General features: G+C 37.4%; 1 protein-coding gene across 1 annotated transcript in view; it reads right to left on the reverse strand.

The window, feature by feature from the left end:
* Positions 1-15077, reverse strand: part of PKD2L2 (polycystin 2 like 2, transient receptor potential cation channel) — a 47741-nt gene extending 32664 nt beyond the window's left edge. The window contains exons 1-6 of the mRNA XM_014795796.2: positions 15047-15077; positions 14223-14324; positions 12437-12570; positions 10690-10946; positions 4958-5179; positions 843-1071 (exon numbers count right to left, since the gene is read on the reverse strand). Of these exons, the coding sequence (XP_014651282.2) occupies positions 843-1071; positions 4958-5179; positions 10690-10946; positions 12437-12570; positions 14223-14324; positions 15047-15077 (975 nt within the window). The remainder of the gene's footprint in view (positions 1-842; positions 1072-4957; positions 5180-10689; positions 10947-12436; positions 12571-14222; positions 14325-15046) is intronic.
* Between the last annotated feature and the right edge of the window lie 884 nt (positions 15078-15961).

Raw genomic sequence — 15961 nt, forward strand, 5'->3', positions numbered from 1 at the left:
AATAGTTAAACACTTAATGCACTGTTAAACCTTACTTGGGATACCAGAGAGGTAGATGGCACACTTTCTGACTCTGAGAAACTTTCAATCTGGGTTTTGGGAAAGAAGGCTTATATACTGGATTGGCTATAACTACGGGCCAATAAAGGTGAAAGATCAGATTGTATAAGCCAGAAATGTTTGTTCATTGTTCCTAAAACCAAGCTCTTACCATTTGTCCTGCCCTGCCTACATCTCTATGTTTAATTTAGTATGTCCCAGTGACCAGAACTGGCAGTCTTTGGAGTTTCTTTCAGGGATTATCTCCCCAGGTCTGGTGTCTTCTGTGCCCACAAGCTACCCTCTGGCTGTTCAAACCTCCTCCTCCTTCAGTATCCTGCTTAGGCTTGTCTTTTGCCTATCCTTTCAAAATTCAGAGTGAGAAGGAAAGCAGATTTAGGCAACACAGAAGACTACATTTTAAAGGACCTTGCCCAAAAAGATCCATGAGTTTTAACACGAGGCCCTGTAAGGAATACATTTTTGAGTGGGAGTAGGGAGACCTACTGTGTACATTAAATCATAATACCTACGGGATCTCCTATTCCTCCAGGTTTATGCTGGTCCTCCCAAGGACCAAATCAGAAAAAAAAAAAAAAAGACTTTTCCCTTTTGGAGGAACACCATTAGTATTTACTAAGACAGTTCATTTTATGATTCATACTTTCAGCTTTTAAAATAAGTCCCATATGAATAGAAAATTCTGCTGGTCTCAGATGAATAGAAAATTCTGCTGTCACACCACCCTCACTGGTGGGTTCAGATGTGATTTCATTTAACCATACGTGTGAATATATACTTACCACCAAAAGTAGCAATTCTAGCCAGTTCCAAATACTTTTGAAATAGGCCCACTTAAATTCTTTCATATTTTTGATTTCTTGTATTGTGAAGACAATAAGAAAAATACAAAATATGATTTCACAGGAAGCAATAAAATAATCATAGTAGCTAACATATCTGAGGAGCTTCACAGAGTAAAACTGCCATGAAGTAAGTATTCCTCCAGTTGCAGGGAATTCTGCCACCAGTCTGTAAAATAAGGTTTGTGAAAGTAACTATGCATTTCAAGTATTTATATTTCAGTTCCTAACTCAATATGAAATTTCTATTCAGTTATGATGTGTACTTGAACGATAACCTGTAATTTTGTACAAAATATGTATTTTGTTATTTTGTACAAAATATGTTTTCTCGGGGTCATGGGTTCAATTTTGAAAATTTGTAGTGGATTTACTTCTTTTTTGATGGCTTCTTCACTTTTTTTTGGTACTCTGAATATTCACAGTGGTCAAAGACAAATGCAAATCAGAAAGTAAGATGTGATTTTAGCCAGGCATTTGTTCTATTCTGTGTTTAGATTGCTCGTTCATAACTGGGAATACTAATTTATCTCCACAGGAGAATGAGATGATGTTCAAAAAATGCAGTGCTGTTAGTTACTGTTATTAGTCAGGACTCCCTCCAAAATATATAATTCTTGAACATTTCAGAGAGGGGAAATACACTCTCCCTCTTTAGCTTATTAGAGATACTTCTTGCTTCTAAATGTCAAGTCGCACATTCTACTAAAGCAAATGTTTTCTTTTTACTTTAGGCACTGGATGTTGGATACAAAGATCTATACACAAATAGAAATATAAAAGTTAATTCCAACACTGAATATAAAAAGATTTTGAGGTTGTTCACTGTATTTCTACTGTTCTCCACAATTTCAGTTAATTAAGAATTGGCAGTAATTTACTCATACAACTGAACAACAACAAAAAAACCCAAACAACCCAATCAAAAAATGGGCAGAGGATCTGAATGGAGATTTTTCCAAAGAAAATATACAGATGGCCAAGAGGCACATGAAGAGATGTTCAACATCACTAATTATTAGGGAAATGCAAATCAAAACTAGAATAAGATATCACCTCACACCCGTCAGAATGGCTATTATTAAAAGGACAAGAAATAACAAGTTTTGGAGAGGATGTGGAGAAAAAGGAACCCTTGTACACTGCTGGTGGGAATGTAAATTGGTGCAGCCACTATGGAAAACAGTATGGAGATTCCTCAAAAAATTAAGAATAGAACTACCATATGATCCAGCTATTCCACTTCTGGGTATTTATCCAAAGAACAGAAAAACACTAATTCTAAAAGATATACGTACCCCTATGTTCACTGCAGCATTATTTACAATAGCCAAGACTTGGAAGCAATCTAAGTGATCATCAAACAGATGAATGGATAAAGATGATGTGGTATATATATATATATATATATATATATATATATATATATATATATACACACACACACAATGGGATACAGCCATAAAAAAAGACAAAATCCTGCCATTTGCAACTATGTGGATGGACCTTGAGGGTATTATGCTAAGTGAAATAAGACAGAGAAAGACAATTACTGTGTGACTTCACTCATATGTAGAAGGTAAAGAAACAAACACATAGATACAGAGGACCGATTGGTGGTTACCAGAGGGAGGGGGGTGGGAGGAGGACGAAAGAGGTAAAGGGGCACATGTGCATGGTGACGGCAACTAGACTTTTGGTAGTGAACACGATGCAGTCTATACAGAAGTCGAAATATAATGATGTACACCTGAAGTTTATATAATGTTATAAACCAATGTGACCTCAATAAAAAAAAAGAATTGGTAATAATTTAAGGAACCAGCATCTCTAGCACAATGTCACAATGTAATTATTCCTACCTAAAGATATTACCAAATCTTATTGGTACTGGAATAAGGTACTGCCAAAAAAACAAAAACAAAACCACCAGTTAACAAATAGAAACAGAACTGTTTGTTACACCTTGCACATGTATGTTCACAATACTGGAGAAGTGAGTGAAGTGAAAGAAACTCAATATTTTGATTTGAAGTGTAGACTAATAAACAAAAAGAGAGAAAAAGAATAGCATACAGTTTAGTTTGCCAGATAAAGCGTACAAAAAGGAAAATAAGTGGATAACTTCTTTTGTTGTTAGTGCCGTGGAGTTGATTCTGACTCCTAGAGACCCTGTGTACAGCAGAGCAGAACCTCGCTCGGTATTTTTACACCATCTTCTCACCTTACGTTGCTTTATCAGAAAATGCACCAGTGCTATTCATAGGGTTAATCATGGCCATGTTTTTAGAAGTGGGTGGCCAGGTCCTTCTTCCTAGTCTGTCTAGTCTGGAAGCTCAGCTGAAACCTGTCCACCATGGGTGACCCTGCTGGTATTTGAATGCTGGTGGCATAGCTTTCAGCATCACAGCAACAGCAGCCACCACAGTATGACAACCAACAGATGGGTGATGTGGTTCCCTGACTGGGGAAACTAACCAGGCTGCAGCAGTGAGAGCGCCGAATCTTAACCATTAGACCACCAGGATAAGGTCTTAGCGTAAGCAGTATGCTTCCATACAACTACTGATTAGATATACAACTAGTTAAAAGTTTCAAAATCTGCTGAAGTTTCTAAAAAATAACACTTTAAAAGGTAACATAGAATAAGTATAAAACGTAGAAACAAAAAATCCGGACTTAATCTAGAATAACAAGGTGTTCTTCATATGACTTTAAGCCAGTTACCCCAACATTTCTACTCTTATTTAGGACATAGAAATGATTTGCATTCTTCACTTTATCCTGATCAAGACTATTGGGAAGAGTGACTAATGTTGGTTAAAAGCTCTGATTCCCTGAAAGAAAAGAAAGAACTATAAAATAAAAGGTATAATGTCCATTGGCTGCTTAAGGTAATTCATTTGTTTTATTGTTTCACAAATTTTAAAGGCCATGGTTGTGTTTCACTGTCACTGTTGCACCAGGGCAGAGTCCCCTAATCAGAGTAAACACCAATTCCACATTCTATTCAGAGTAAAACTGTAAGACTCACGAGAGGAAAGTGGCTCACTGAGATTGTGGGGGACACTATTGTTTGCCTGTCTAGAGGTCATTATCCTGGTCCTCCTTCTAACAGAACCCTGATTGTATCAGGCATCCACCCATTCCCAGATCACTAGAGGAAGCTGATTCAATCCCCAGACAGATCTAATCATGGCAATCCTATTTCCTTTGCAGTATTTGATTCTAGAACCCAGGCCTACGCCAATTATATGGTCCAGGTTAGGCACACAACCTAAGGTAATCGGACTAATGGAAAGAATTTTTTCTCTTTGGTTGGTTCTCTCTCCTCCTCCAACCCATGAGAGAAGGTTTCTCATCCTCCTCCTGGGTCCAACAAGTTAGCCCAGGCATGTCCTTCTTATGCAATGGCAGAGTGCAAGAGAGCAAGTTTTAATGTCCAAACTCATTTCAAGCTTCTGCTTGTATCATTCTGCTAACATTCCATTGACCACAGCAAGTCACATGGTTGAGCCATGGGCACAAGGGCTGGGGCAGTGCACCTTGCCCTGGGTGGCAGGGTACTACAAGTATACACGGCAAAGATGTAAAGAATTGGGGCGATTTTTGCAAATCACTGCAGGCTCTAATCATTTCTAGGATGTTGGCTACTGTTATATTTGTTTGAAATTTAAATTGTTCATTCTTGAGACTAAAATTAATAACTTTGAAGAAGCTCATTCTGAAAGGAAATCAACAGATTTGAATGATCTGATTAAGAGGAATAAATCATCAAAACTAAATGTTAGGTCTGCAGAATGACAAGAAATAAGACAATATATCCTTAAGTAACATAAAACTAACATATTATTCTTGAATATATTCTGAAATAATGAAACAATTAATATGATGTTGCTTTACTTTCTTTTTCATTATTGGCAGAACTACATTATATTTATTTTGAAGCTTATAATTTAATCTCCATACAAATATACACAAATTGGAAACCCTAATGAGGGCTCTGAATGCTTTTTAAATTCCATATACTAATAAAGAGGATTTGAGTCACTCACCTTATGATGCAAAACAGATTTACATTAGCATTGTATAATGAAAAATCAATAAAAATAACTCTAGTCCCTCTTGTGATCCAGCTGTTCAGTCGCAGGTTAACGAACTTGTCTTTGATTTCAGACTTTGATTTTGATAAAGTGAAAATATAGCCCCCATTTCGGTAAACACCAACAAATCCCCAATGCCAAGGGGAGTTGACACTAGGAGTAGAGTACTTCCATCTGTTAGATATAAAAAGAATAACGGAGATATGAGAAAGCATGACTGAGAAGTATTCTAAGAATTTAAGCTAATTTTTGGTTCAAAAGTAGTAGTAAAAAAAAAAGTAGTACTAAGTTCGTAAGTATTATAGTAATTTTGAAGCAAGACAATGTGTTAAGGATTAAGATTTAAAATGTTTTCATTTTTTTAGTTTTTATTGTGGGCAACACACTGGACTAGATGCTATGAGAAACAATTTTTAAAACTCCATCTGTTGCCTCAGGGAACTTAAAATCTAGAAAATAAGGACTGATTTTTTTCCTTTAACATGCTGTCTCTGTGTATTATGAGATATTTAGTCTTTGAATATCAAGGGTTTTGATTCAGAAATATCTGTCTCAACACGGGAAAAAAAGTGTTCACAGTCTGTCTTCTAAAGGTCACATACCATTTATAAATGCCCAATAAATAAAACCTTCGATACAATGTCTATATGGTTATATAGGTAACTTATTTTAATGAAAGTACATAAATCAAAGTAAAATGTGTATAACTAAATTTTGTTTCCATTCTACTCTTAACTCATGGGATATCAAAAAATAAAGCCTTGATTTCTCATTTCAGTCCCTATTCACTCTCCCCAAAACAGATCTGAACAATTATCCAAAGATGTACTCACTCTTAAACTTGTTTTTCTATTGATAATACTATTTGTTTTCAGCAGAGGGGAAAAACAGTGACACCATAAGAAAAAATACTTATATTTAATGAAAATTCCCTAGATGTATTTTTGAGTTTTTTCTGCATGATTATGAAACCGAAACAAGAACATTTGTTACACCAACCCTCTCCTACTTCCAATTTTTTATAATGTTTTTAATTAATGAATGTTACATTTTAGATGGACAAACAAGCACAAATTGGTTGTTAGGGAACAAAGGTATTACAATTCCAAATCCCTAGTGTTAATTTTGGTATTTAAATTATTTGTAGTTGTTATGAGAATTTGGAATATCAGAATACCTAACAGATTAGTCTCGAGATTCCAACTTAAAATGTGTAATTAAATAATTGATTTATCTTGTAATTTTTCACTGAAAGGGAAATAGTGTACAGTACAGTCATGCATCACTTAATGACGGGGATACACTGTGAGAAATGCGTTGTTAGGCGATTTTGTCATTATGTGAACACCATAGAGTGTACTCACACAAACCTAGATGGTAGATAGCCTACTACACACCTGGGCTATATGGTATAGCCTACTGCTCTTAGGCTACAAACCTGTACAGCACGTTATTGTACTGAATACTTTAGGCTATTGTAACACAATGGTATTTGTGTATGTAAACATATCTAAACATAGAAAAGGTACACTAAAAATATGGTATAAAAGATAAAAAATGATATACCTGTATAGAGCACTTACCATGAATGGAGCTTGCAGGACTGGAAGTTGTCCTGGGTGAGTCAGTGAGTGAGTGGTGAGTGAATGTGAAGGCCTAGGACATCACTGTACACCACTGTAGACTTTATACACACTGTACACTTAGGCTACACTAAATTTATTTAAAAATTTTTTCTTTCCTCAACAATAAATTAACCTCAGCTCTGTAACTTTTTACTTTGTAAACTTTAGTTTTTCAAAACTTTTTGACTCTTCAGTAATAACACCTTAAAACACAAACACATTGTACAAAAACATTGTCTTTCTTTATATCCTTATTCTATAAGCTTTTTTCTATTTTTGAAATTTTTTTTTTTTTACTTTTTAAACTTTTTTGTTAAAAACTAAGACACAAACACACACATTAGTCTAGGCCTACACAGGGGCAAGATCATTAATATCACTGTCTTCCACATCCACATCTTGTCCCACTGGAAAGTCTTCACAGGGGCAATAACATGCATGGAACTGCCATCTCCTATGACAACAATGCCTTCTTCTAGAACACCCCCTGAAGCACCTGCCTGAGGATCTTGAGGTGGAGTCACTCTTTTCAGAAATATGTCCATGGTGGTTTGCTTGGTTTGTTTCTTTTTTTCATCATAGATTTGCTTGTAAGCAGGTAATGCAACATGAACATTCCTCTCTATTAAAGAAAAGTTTTTGGTGTTGGGGTCCATGTTTTCAAACTTTTTAAGGAGCTTGTTGAGGTCTGAAAAAGCTTCTGCTAAACCCCTCACTGTGAATTTTCTTATGGGTTCTTCATCTTTTTCTTCTCCTGCAGTTTCCTTTTCTCTTGCCCCTTCTTCAGCTCTGTGTTCCTGTTCCAGTTCCAACAACTCCTTATTAGTTAATTCCTCAGGAACCACCTCTAGGAGCTCCTCAATGCTATTCTCACCCACACCCAGGTTAAAGTTGTTTGCTATCTCAACCAAAGCCTTGTTAATTTTTGCAACCTCCTCATCCTTGGTAAACCCTTTGAAGTCATGGAAGAACCTCTTGAGTGTCTTCTTCCAGATGCCACTCATACACTCCTTGGTGTCATCACTCCAAGCCCAAGCAAAGTTCTTGATGTAGTCATAGATGTTGTAATCCTTCCAGAATTGCATCAGTGTCTTTCTCAGTTGCAGCAATAGCCTGGACAAAGGTCCTCCTCAGGTAGTAGGCCTTAAAAGCTTCTATGACTCCTTGATCCATTGGTTGGATCAAAGAGGTGGTGTTTAGAGGGAGAAACACCACTTTGATATTGGGATGAAGATCACCAATAAAAGAGGATGTCCAGGAGCTTTATCAACAATATGCAAAATCTTGAAAGGTATGTTATTTTCCAAACAGTACTTCTCCATTTCGCTGGCATAGCAATTCAGGAGAGCATCTTGGAAGAGGAGGTGGGTCATCCATGACATCTTATTGCTTCTGTAGTACAACGGCAGTATATGCTTACTGATATGCTTGAAGGCCCTGGGTTTCTCACCGTGCTGGATCACAAAGAGTTTCAATTTGTAGCCTGCAACACTGCCCCCAAGCAAGACTATTATCCTTTCCTTAAAAGCCTTGAAACCTGGCATTGACTTGGCCTCCTTATGGATGAAAGTCCTCTCAGGCAACCGTTTCCAGAATAGGGAGTTTTCATCCATATTAAATATTTGCTCTGGCAAATAATTTTCCTCCACAATCAGCTTATCTAGAGTTTCCAAAAATTCTTCAGCTGCCTTTACATCAGCACTTACAGGCTCACCACTCACTTTCACATTATGTAATGAATAACAATTCTTGAATATTTAAACCACCCAGAGCTAGCAGTAAATTCAAGATCGTGGCTGGGTCCAGCCTTTTCTTTCAACATCACAAACAAGCTTTTTGCTTTGGCTGTGATCATCATGGTGCTGAGAGAGGTTGGCTTCTGTGTCTTGTCTTCAATCCAGATCATTAGAAGTTTCTCGATGTCTGATATAGGCCCTTCTCGAATTTTTGTTAGTCTCATTGCCTTCAATGAAGCAGATCCTTTAATAGCTTCTGTCACTTTGTTCTTGTTCTTCAAGATCATAGCTATGGTGGAATGGGACATGCCTGATTGGTGAGCAATAACCATCACTATTTTCCACGTTTGTAGTCCTTAATCACTTTTTTTTTCCAGTGAGGAATATTGGCCCTGAGCTAACATCTTGTTGTTGCCAATCTTCCTCTTTTTGCTTGAGGAAGATTAGCCCTGACCTAACATCTGTGCCAATATTCCTCTATTTTGTATATGGGTTGCTGCCACAGCATGGCTTGATGAGTGGTGTAGCTCTGCGCCCAGGATCTGAACCCGTGAACCTGTGCCACCAAAGTGGAACACGCACAAATTAACCACTACGGCACTAGGCCGACCCCCTTAATCACTTTTAATTTCATTTCCAGGTCAATCACTTAACACGGTCTCTTACTGGCAACATTAGCAGTGGATTTTGTATGTTTAGGGGCCATGATGAACAAAACAACATGAGATTAAATCAAGCACAAGAGAAAATGATGCAATCAAGAGAGACGGTAAACATGAGAAGTATGAGGCTGCTGCTGGCATAACAGGACATATTGTTTTACAGTAAACTGTTTTTATAAGTAGAAAGAGTACACTCTAAAATAATGATAAAAAGTATAGTATAGTAAATACATAAATCAGTAACACAGTCATTTATTATCAAGTATTATGTACTGTACATAATTGTATGTGCTATGGTTTTCTACAACTGGCAGCACAGGTTTGTTTACACCAGCATCACCAAACATGTGAGTAATGTGTTACACTATGATGGCTATGACATCATTAGACAGTAGAAAATTTTCAGTTCCATAATAATCTAAGGAGACCACCCACTGTATATGTGGTGCATTGTTGACCAAAATGTTATGCAGCACATGACTGTACTGTAGTATTTAAGATAATGTCACCATACTTATGAATTTATTAGATTTATAAGAATTATACAAGCATTTTGTTGCCCTTAAGAACACCCAAAAACTCATACAAAGAAAAAATAAGTTAACAAAAACCACAAAGCAATGATTAATCCTGGGATACAAGGGAGGTTGTTTATGAAAGGAAATGCAATCATTGTTCTTATTTATAATATAAACATTGACTAATGATTAACAAGAATTATGGTATAACTACAGGCTAAGAGGAACAAGAAGAGTGTGTGTAGAGGGAGTGGTAGAAGAAGGATACATGACAGACACCTTCCATGATAGAGACAATAGATATATAAAACTGTAAAATCAAGTAATAGCAGTATAAGCATGTTATTTAGAAATGGAAAGTATATACTGGAAGAAACAACTAAAAGAGCTAAAAGTGGCACTTTCTGGAGTGGGAATTATGAGTAGGAAAGGGTGGACTTTTATAAATATTTGTATCACTTTGAAAATATTAAGTTTTAAGAAAGGTTTACTCTCTGACCCCTATGATTTTCATAGGACCCTAAAAGCAGCTTCTGTGTTAAGGGGAGATAGTGTCAGTGGCTTTGAGCTTTCACATTTTCAATATAAAGTATAGACATGACTCTACACCAGCATTAGCCTCAGGCACTTTGGAGAACAACGGCCGTAATATCTTTGGCAGGCATCATCAGATGCAGTGCCTATGGAGCATAACTGCCCCTTTTCCGTATTGGCAACAATAGAATCTTCCGAATCACTGAACTAAGCCAGAGTGAGAAAGGAAGAAAGTGGCAGGGCACACTGAAGACACTCCCTAGGGATCCCAAGAAAACATTTGGGATGTGTTTGAGGGAGTCTGGCCAGAGCCAGAAAAACTGATTTGAGTACTATAAAAGCAAAAATGGACACTTTGCCTTGTGTCCAATATGACTTAGCACTTCATATACCACAATCAGAAAACACTTTACATCCTTTGTTAAACAAAAAAATAACAGGTTCACTCTTCCTTTTCTAAACACTGCATCTCTGAGTCTTAGTTTGATACTATTATTTAAACAGTCTTCTTACCTTCCAGATGCCTGTTGGTATTATTTGGAAAATACACATATTTTCACAATTGTTTAAGCTGCTAGAAAAAGTTATGTATAATTTTATACTACTTACTCAGTATCATCTTTAAGGCCAAACTCAGACAGGTCTTCATTTGCAGAAGTGTATTTGTCATAACATTCACTCATCAAAGACTGAAAGGATGAATAAATCTTGCACGTGTTGTTGCGGACTTTTAGTTGACGGACTTGGGGGACTCCTAAAAGTATGTTCTCATAGTAGATGCGATTGCTGTTCTTTAAATTATACAACTTCTGGTTATTGTACCATGAGTCCCAGTACAGACCTTCCAAAAGGGGTCCTTCCATAAACTTCATATAGAAAGATAAATGTTATGGGAAAAATATTTTCATGTCAACTGTATAACAGAATCTACAGTCATTGTGTTACCCATAATATAAAAATGAGTGATTTTCAGGATGAGTATGAAAAATTACTGACCAAGTCAACATTAATATTAATGGTTATGATGATGATGTTGATGATAATGAAGATGGTTAACCTTTACTAAGCACTTACTATGCACTAGGGACTGCTCTAAGCACTTTACAAGTATTAACTCATTTAATTCCACAATGCTGCTTCTTCTTATGAGGGGTATACTGAAAATTGTCCCCCAATACTTGAGTATTAGAACTGGTCATGCCACAGATCAGCACTTCACCTCAAAGTTGTCTGTGTCCCTCTTTCCCAGCAACTCTGGCGGTGGTGACTGCTACTTCTGGTTCTGCCCCTATCTGCTCCTAAGAGATCCCAAACCCAGGGTTCATTTTTTTCTTTCCTGCCTTTGTCTTCTTTGCCATTGGCCCTGTACGTACCTCAAGACAGTACAAAAAAAAAGAAGCAGGGTGAATTCCACTTCTTGTTTCAGGGAAAATTTCCTATCATTCTTTCACATTTCATCTGGCCTAAACCAAAGACTTCTATTTGCCCTCATCTTACACTTCCCCTCTCACTCTCAGGAAATGACTTTGTCTCCTGGATAAGTTTCAAAGTCCTAGCGTGGCATTCATGACTTAACCTCTGTCCAATTCATAGTTTGGCCTTTTCCACCTCATCTTCTATATGCCTATAATGCCAAACATAGCTCCATATGTAGAATTACTTATAGCACATATTGTTTATTCTTCCTAGAATGCTCCTCCATTAGTCATCCTTTAAAACTCAACTGAATCATCATCACCTCTCGAAAGGCCTCTTCCCTGTATGCCCCGATGTTTGTGACATGGAATACCTGAAACTGCTATTCCGTTAATTGTTCTTTCCTCATAATGTGAGCATCTTGCTAAGTGTAATGGAAAAAACAATCTGTTCCAATGCTGAAGGAATGATTCTCTTAGTAATTAAAAACACTGTAAAATTATATTTTGTATATGTACTCTTTATTATATACTGTACATTATTGTAACATACATACAGACAATACAGGATTGTATACCAAAATCACATATATTTTACTTTATGGGCAATTTAAGGACTTTTTAAGAGGAATTTTCACTATACACAATTATAGACTTACCTTGGATCCTAACTCCCACATTAGAAGCAAGTCTTCTATTTTCCAAATGCAATGATTATGTTAAAAAATATCATTTTTTTTTAAGTTATAAGAACTCTATCACATTGAGAATAAAGAGTCTCAATAAACACTTACTGGTTGGTTGATTCTAATAGTTTAAAGAAATGATATTCATTTTTACTCATTCCTTCAACAAATATGTATTGAGTGCCTATATGTGTGCCAAGGGTCTGTTTATGCAATACCTAAAGACACTTCATCCACAGTTACATGATACCTTACCTTCCAAAAATCAGTTATGCTGCGAATAGACTTAAAGTTGGTTCTCTCATCACCAGGCACAGAAGTGTCCAAAAATAGAGATGACATAACTTTGTTTAAGTAATACATATGTGGGTTTACCATCCCAAAAGTCACTAAGGAGAAGAATTTTTTGTTTAAAAATTTATGCTTAAAAACTCAGTTTATTAGGATTAAAAATGTACTTAAAATTTGTTCCCAATTTTGTTTTGAAAATTCAAATTTTTTTGTCTAATTATAAAACTAATAATAAAAAAAAAACACCCAAAATAGAAATATACAGAACAGGAAGAAGTTTCCTGTAATCCTACTGCTAGAGTTAGGTTTGGCATATATTCTTCCGATTTTTCTATATGCATACACATTCATAAAGAAAATAACTTTATTTTTACAAAAATGAGATCACATTATACATACTATTCTGCAAGTTCGTTTTTTCTCCATATTGAGAGTAGGCAATATAATATGGTGAGTAGTTACGGCTATAGACTTTGAATTCAAACAGATAACAGTTTGAGTCCCATCATAGGGATAATATCTCCTACCTCATAGCTTTGTTATAAAAAGTAAGTGAGGTAATGCATGTGGAACATTTAAAACTATGTTTTGGCATATGGCAAGAATTTTTAAAATATTAACTAGCATTCTTTCTCACTCTCTTTTTCTAGGGGTGCGTGAGTGGCTATTAGAGCAGAATGTAGATTAAATATGTCTTTATCTTTTTGCTAGAAGCCCTTTAGTCTTTAGAAACCATTTATCTTCAGCATCAGTCCATGGCACACATGAGCCTATGCCATTCTTTAATGTTGCATATTATTTCACTGTGTATACCAAAAAGTTAAATCTTCTGTTGACGGAGATTTAAGCTGTTTTCAGTTCTTCCTAATTATAAAAAGGTTTTTTTTAATCCCTGAATAATGGGATTATGAATGATCTTTTTATATTTTTCCATTCCCCAAATATTCTGTAGTAAGCATTTAAAAACCAGTCCAAGATATCTTAATCTATAAGATTGGCCATAGTTGTCTTTTTAATCAAGATCCGACTCAAACTCACCCCTACAATACCAATTAATTAGTTAACTGATATAAAAATTGCCGGTATGTAGGCCATACCAACATGAGATAAGTCCCGCCAGTGAGCTTACATCTACTGTATGTTGGGTGCCCTAAAGACAAAACGCTCTTTAATACTGATTAAGTCAGTGCTATTGATCCACAAATAGGAGGAATGCAGGCTGACATGCTTTCCTGGTCCTCCTTAAAGATTTGCATTGATCCATACCTTTCGTGACTCAGCACTAGTATATTTTGCTATTAACTGTGCAACAGGCCAGGGAAAAGAACAAAGCAGACAGCAAGACTAACTTCTTTGGCCTTATTTGTACTCTGACCTATGAAAGTAAGTTAATGTATCTATATGGATCTAAAAGAAATCAAGTTAGAATTGCCAACTCAAGGGAATAATTATATTCAAGATAGAACTGCCAACCGAAGGAATAATTAGTTCAATCAATGTTGACATGAAAGCTTCTCATTATATCCATGACCTAAAGTTTTGCCCATTAAGAACTGAACACTACTAATTGCCCACTAAGAACTGCCTCAAACTAAACGAATTTAAGATAAATGTCTAAAATGTTTCACTATTTTTTGAGAAATTTTAGTAAAGTCTGAAAGCCTACAGTTTATAAAGTCCACGTTTTATTTTTCATGTCCACATAACCTCTTAGTTCAAACAGTGTCATCATCTCCATCTGTGTACTTACATATACATAGGTTTATTAAAAAAATAAAGTAGAGTAACAACTCCTGAAGGGTAGTTCTAATTTCTACTTCCTTCCTGTAATGCAGAGGATGTTTTGGAGTCCCTGTGAGATATAAAACAAAATTTTCCTTTACAATATGTAATTTATAACGTACATAAATATCGATAGAAAGACACAGCCAGTTAGCTGTTACACTGTGCGAAGGAAAGGTCCAAAGGCTTCTGGTTATTTTTTTATTCTCATTTGATGAAGGAGGAATAATTACTAACATGTTCCCATGGGGTAAGCAGGCAGTCATTTTATTACTGTATACCAATGACTTTTATCACATGGATGTTTCCTCACTGGGTCTGTATTAAAATGGAAAAGCAAAATACAAAACAAACAAAAACCCCTTATCTGTCCCTAATCATTTTCTCTACCAGTCAACACTGCTTCTTGGGATGGCTGGCTTCAGCAGGGGGTGGGGGTGGGGGTGGGGGTGACGGTAGAACTTGGCCTGGGGTTCCCTCAAGGACACGACTCCCTAAATCAACAAAGCACTTCGGACACCGCCCTAGCGACACTCATTCTACAGCAAGTGACAGCCCCAGCTCAAGCCTCGGGCAAGGGGCGAGTGCCACGTCCCCGTGGCGCTTCAGTTTTCCTGTCTGTGAAATGGGACCACCGTCCCTCTCCGCTTCTCAAGAGGAGGCTGTGAGGGCTAAGCGTGCTGGAGGTCCTCTCTCTCACATGAATAGATACGGGGCTACGGAGTTTCTTCTACCGTATGTGGAATTGCCAAATCTGCCCTGCCCCACCCACTCCCGACAAGCACCCCTCACCGCCTCGGTGCCACCGGGAAGCCTCAGCCATGGCCGACCTGGAAGATACCGCCCGTTCGACCTCACCAGGTCTTCCGCGCCTGCGCGATAGCTTTGCTCCGCGCGCCGCCTAGCGCCGGCCCCCGAGCGAGCCCTCCAGCTCTGCAAGCTGCAAGCGCGAGGGCGCGCCGAGGATGCCCTGCAAGGGCTTCGCTTGAGGCCAGGCGGGGGATGGCGGCGTTTGTCCCTGGTGGAGCGCCGACTTCTAGGGCGAACCTGGCTTTGGGCCTGGGGTTAATCATAAAAATCGTAGTAGTTAATTTTAACGGGCTACTTGTTCTTGAATACCTTTAACATTTATTGGCTTGTTTAGTCTTCACACCTCCTTCCTGAAAGCTAGGTGTTTTGTCCTCATTTTAGATCTGAAGAAACCGAGGCACTGAGAGGGTAAATAATTTATCAAAGTCCACGGCCCGTTGGGGCAAGGTCTGCTGGACGCCAAAGCCCGAATGCCTCCGCAGGACCCAACGCTGCCGCTTCAACTTGCGAAACTGCTTGTTGGTAACGGAGAGCTGTTGCTAGAAATAGCTACTACCCCCTTTTCCACCCAATATGACTAAAGAGAACGTTAAAATAGATTTAAAAAAACAAAAAAATCCAGTTCTGGAGTGATTACGTAAAAGGGTAGGCCAAAACAGTAGTACTTGGGAACCCAGACTCTCAGCTGGCCCGGAAGCTTTACAAAGATGAGAAGAAGGTTTGTAAACCAGCTATAGACAAGGCCAAACAAATTTGGTTGTAAATTAAGGTATCCCAAAGCCCACCAGGATTTGAGACAGGAGGGATTCTCATGTTGGTAAAAAGGAAAATAAAACAGAATTCAGTCCAAAGGCCCCTGGGCAGTCAGCGAAGAAAACCATCAAGCTGTTTTGAAAG

This window comes from Ceratotherium simum, chromosome 4 (genome assembly GCF_057802395.1).
Source record: "Ceratotherium simum simum isolate JZ-2026a chromosome 4, ASM5780239v1, whole genome shotgun sequence".
Taxonomy (NCBI): Eukaryota; Metazoa; Chordata; class Mammalia; order Perissodactyla; family Rhinocerotidae; genus Ceratotherium; species Ceratotherium simum.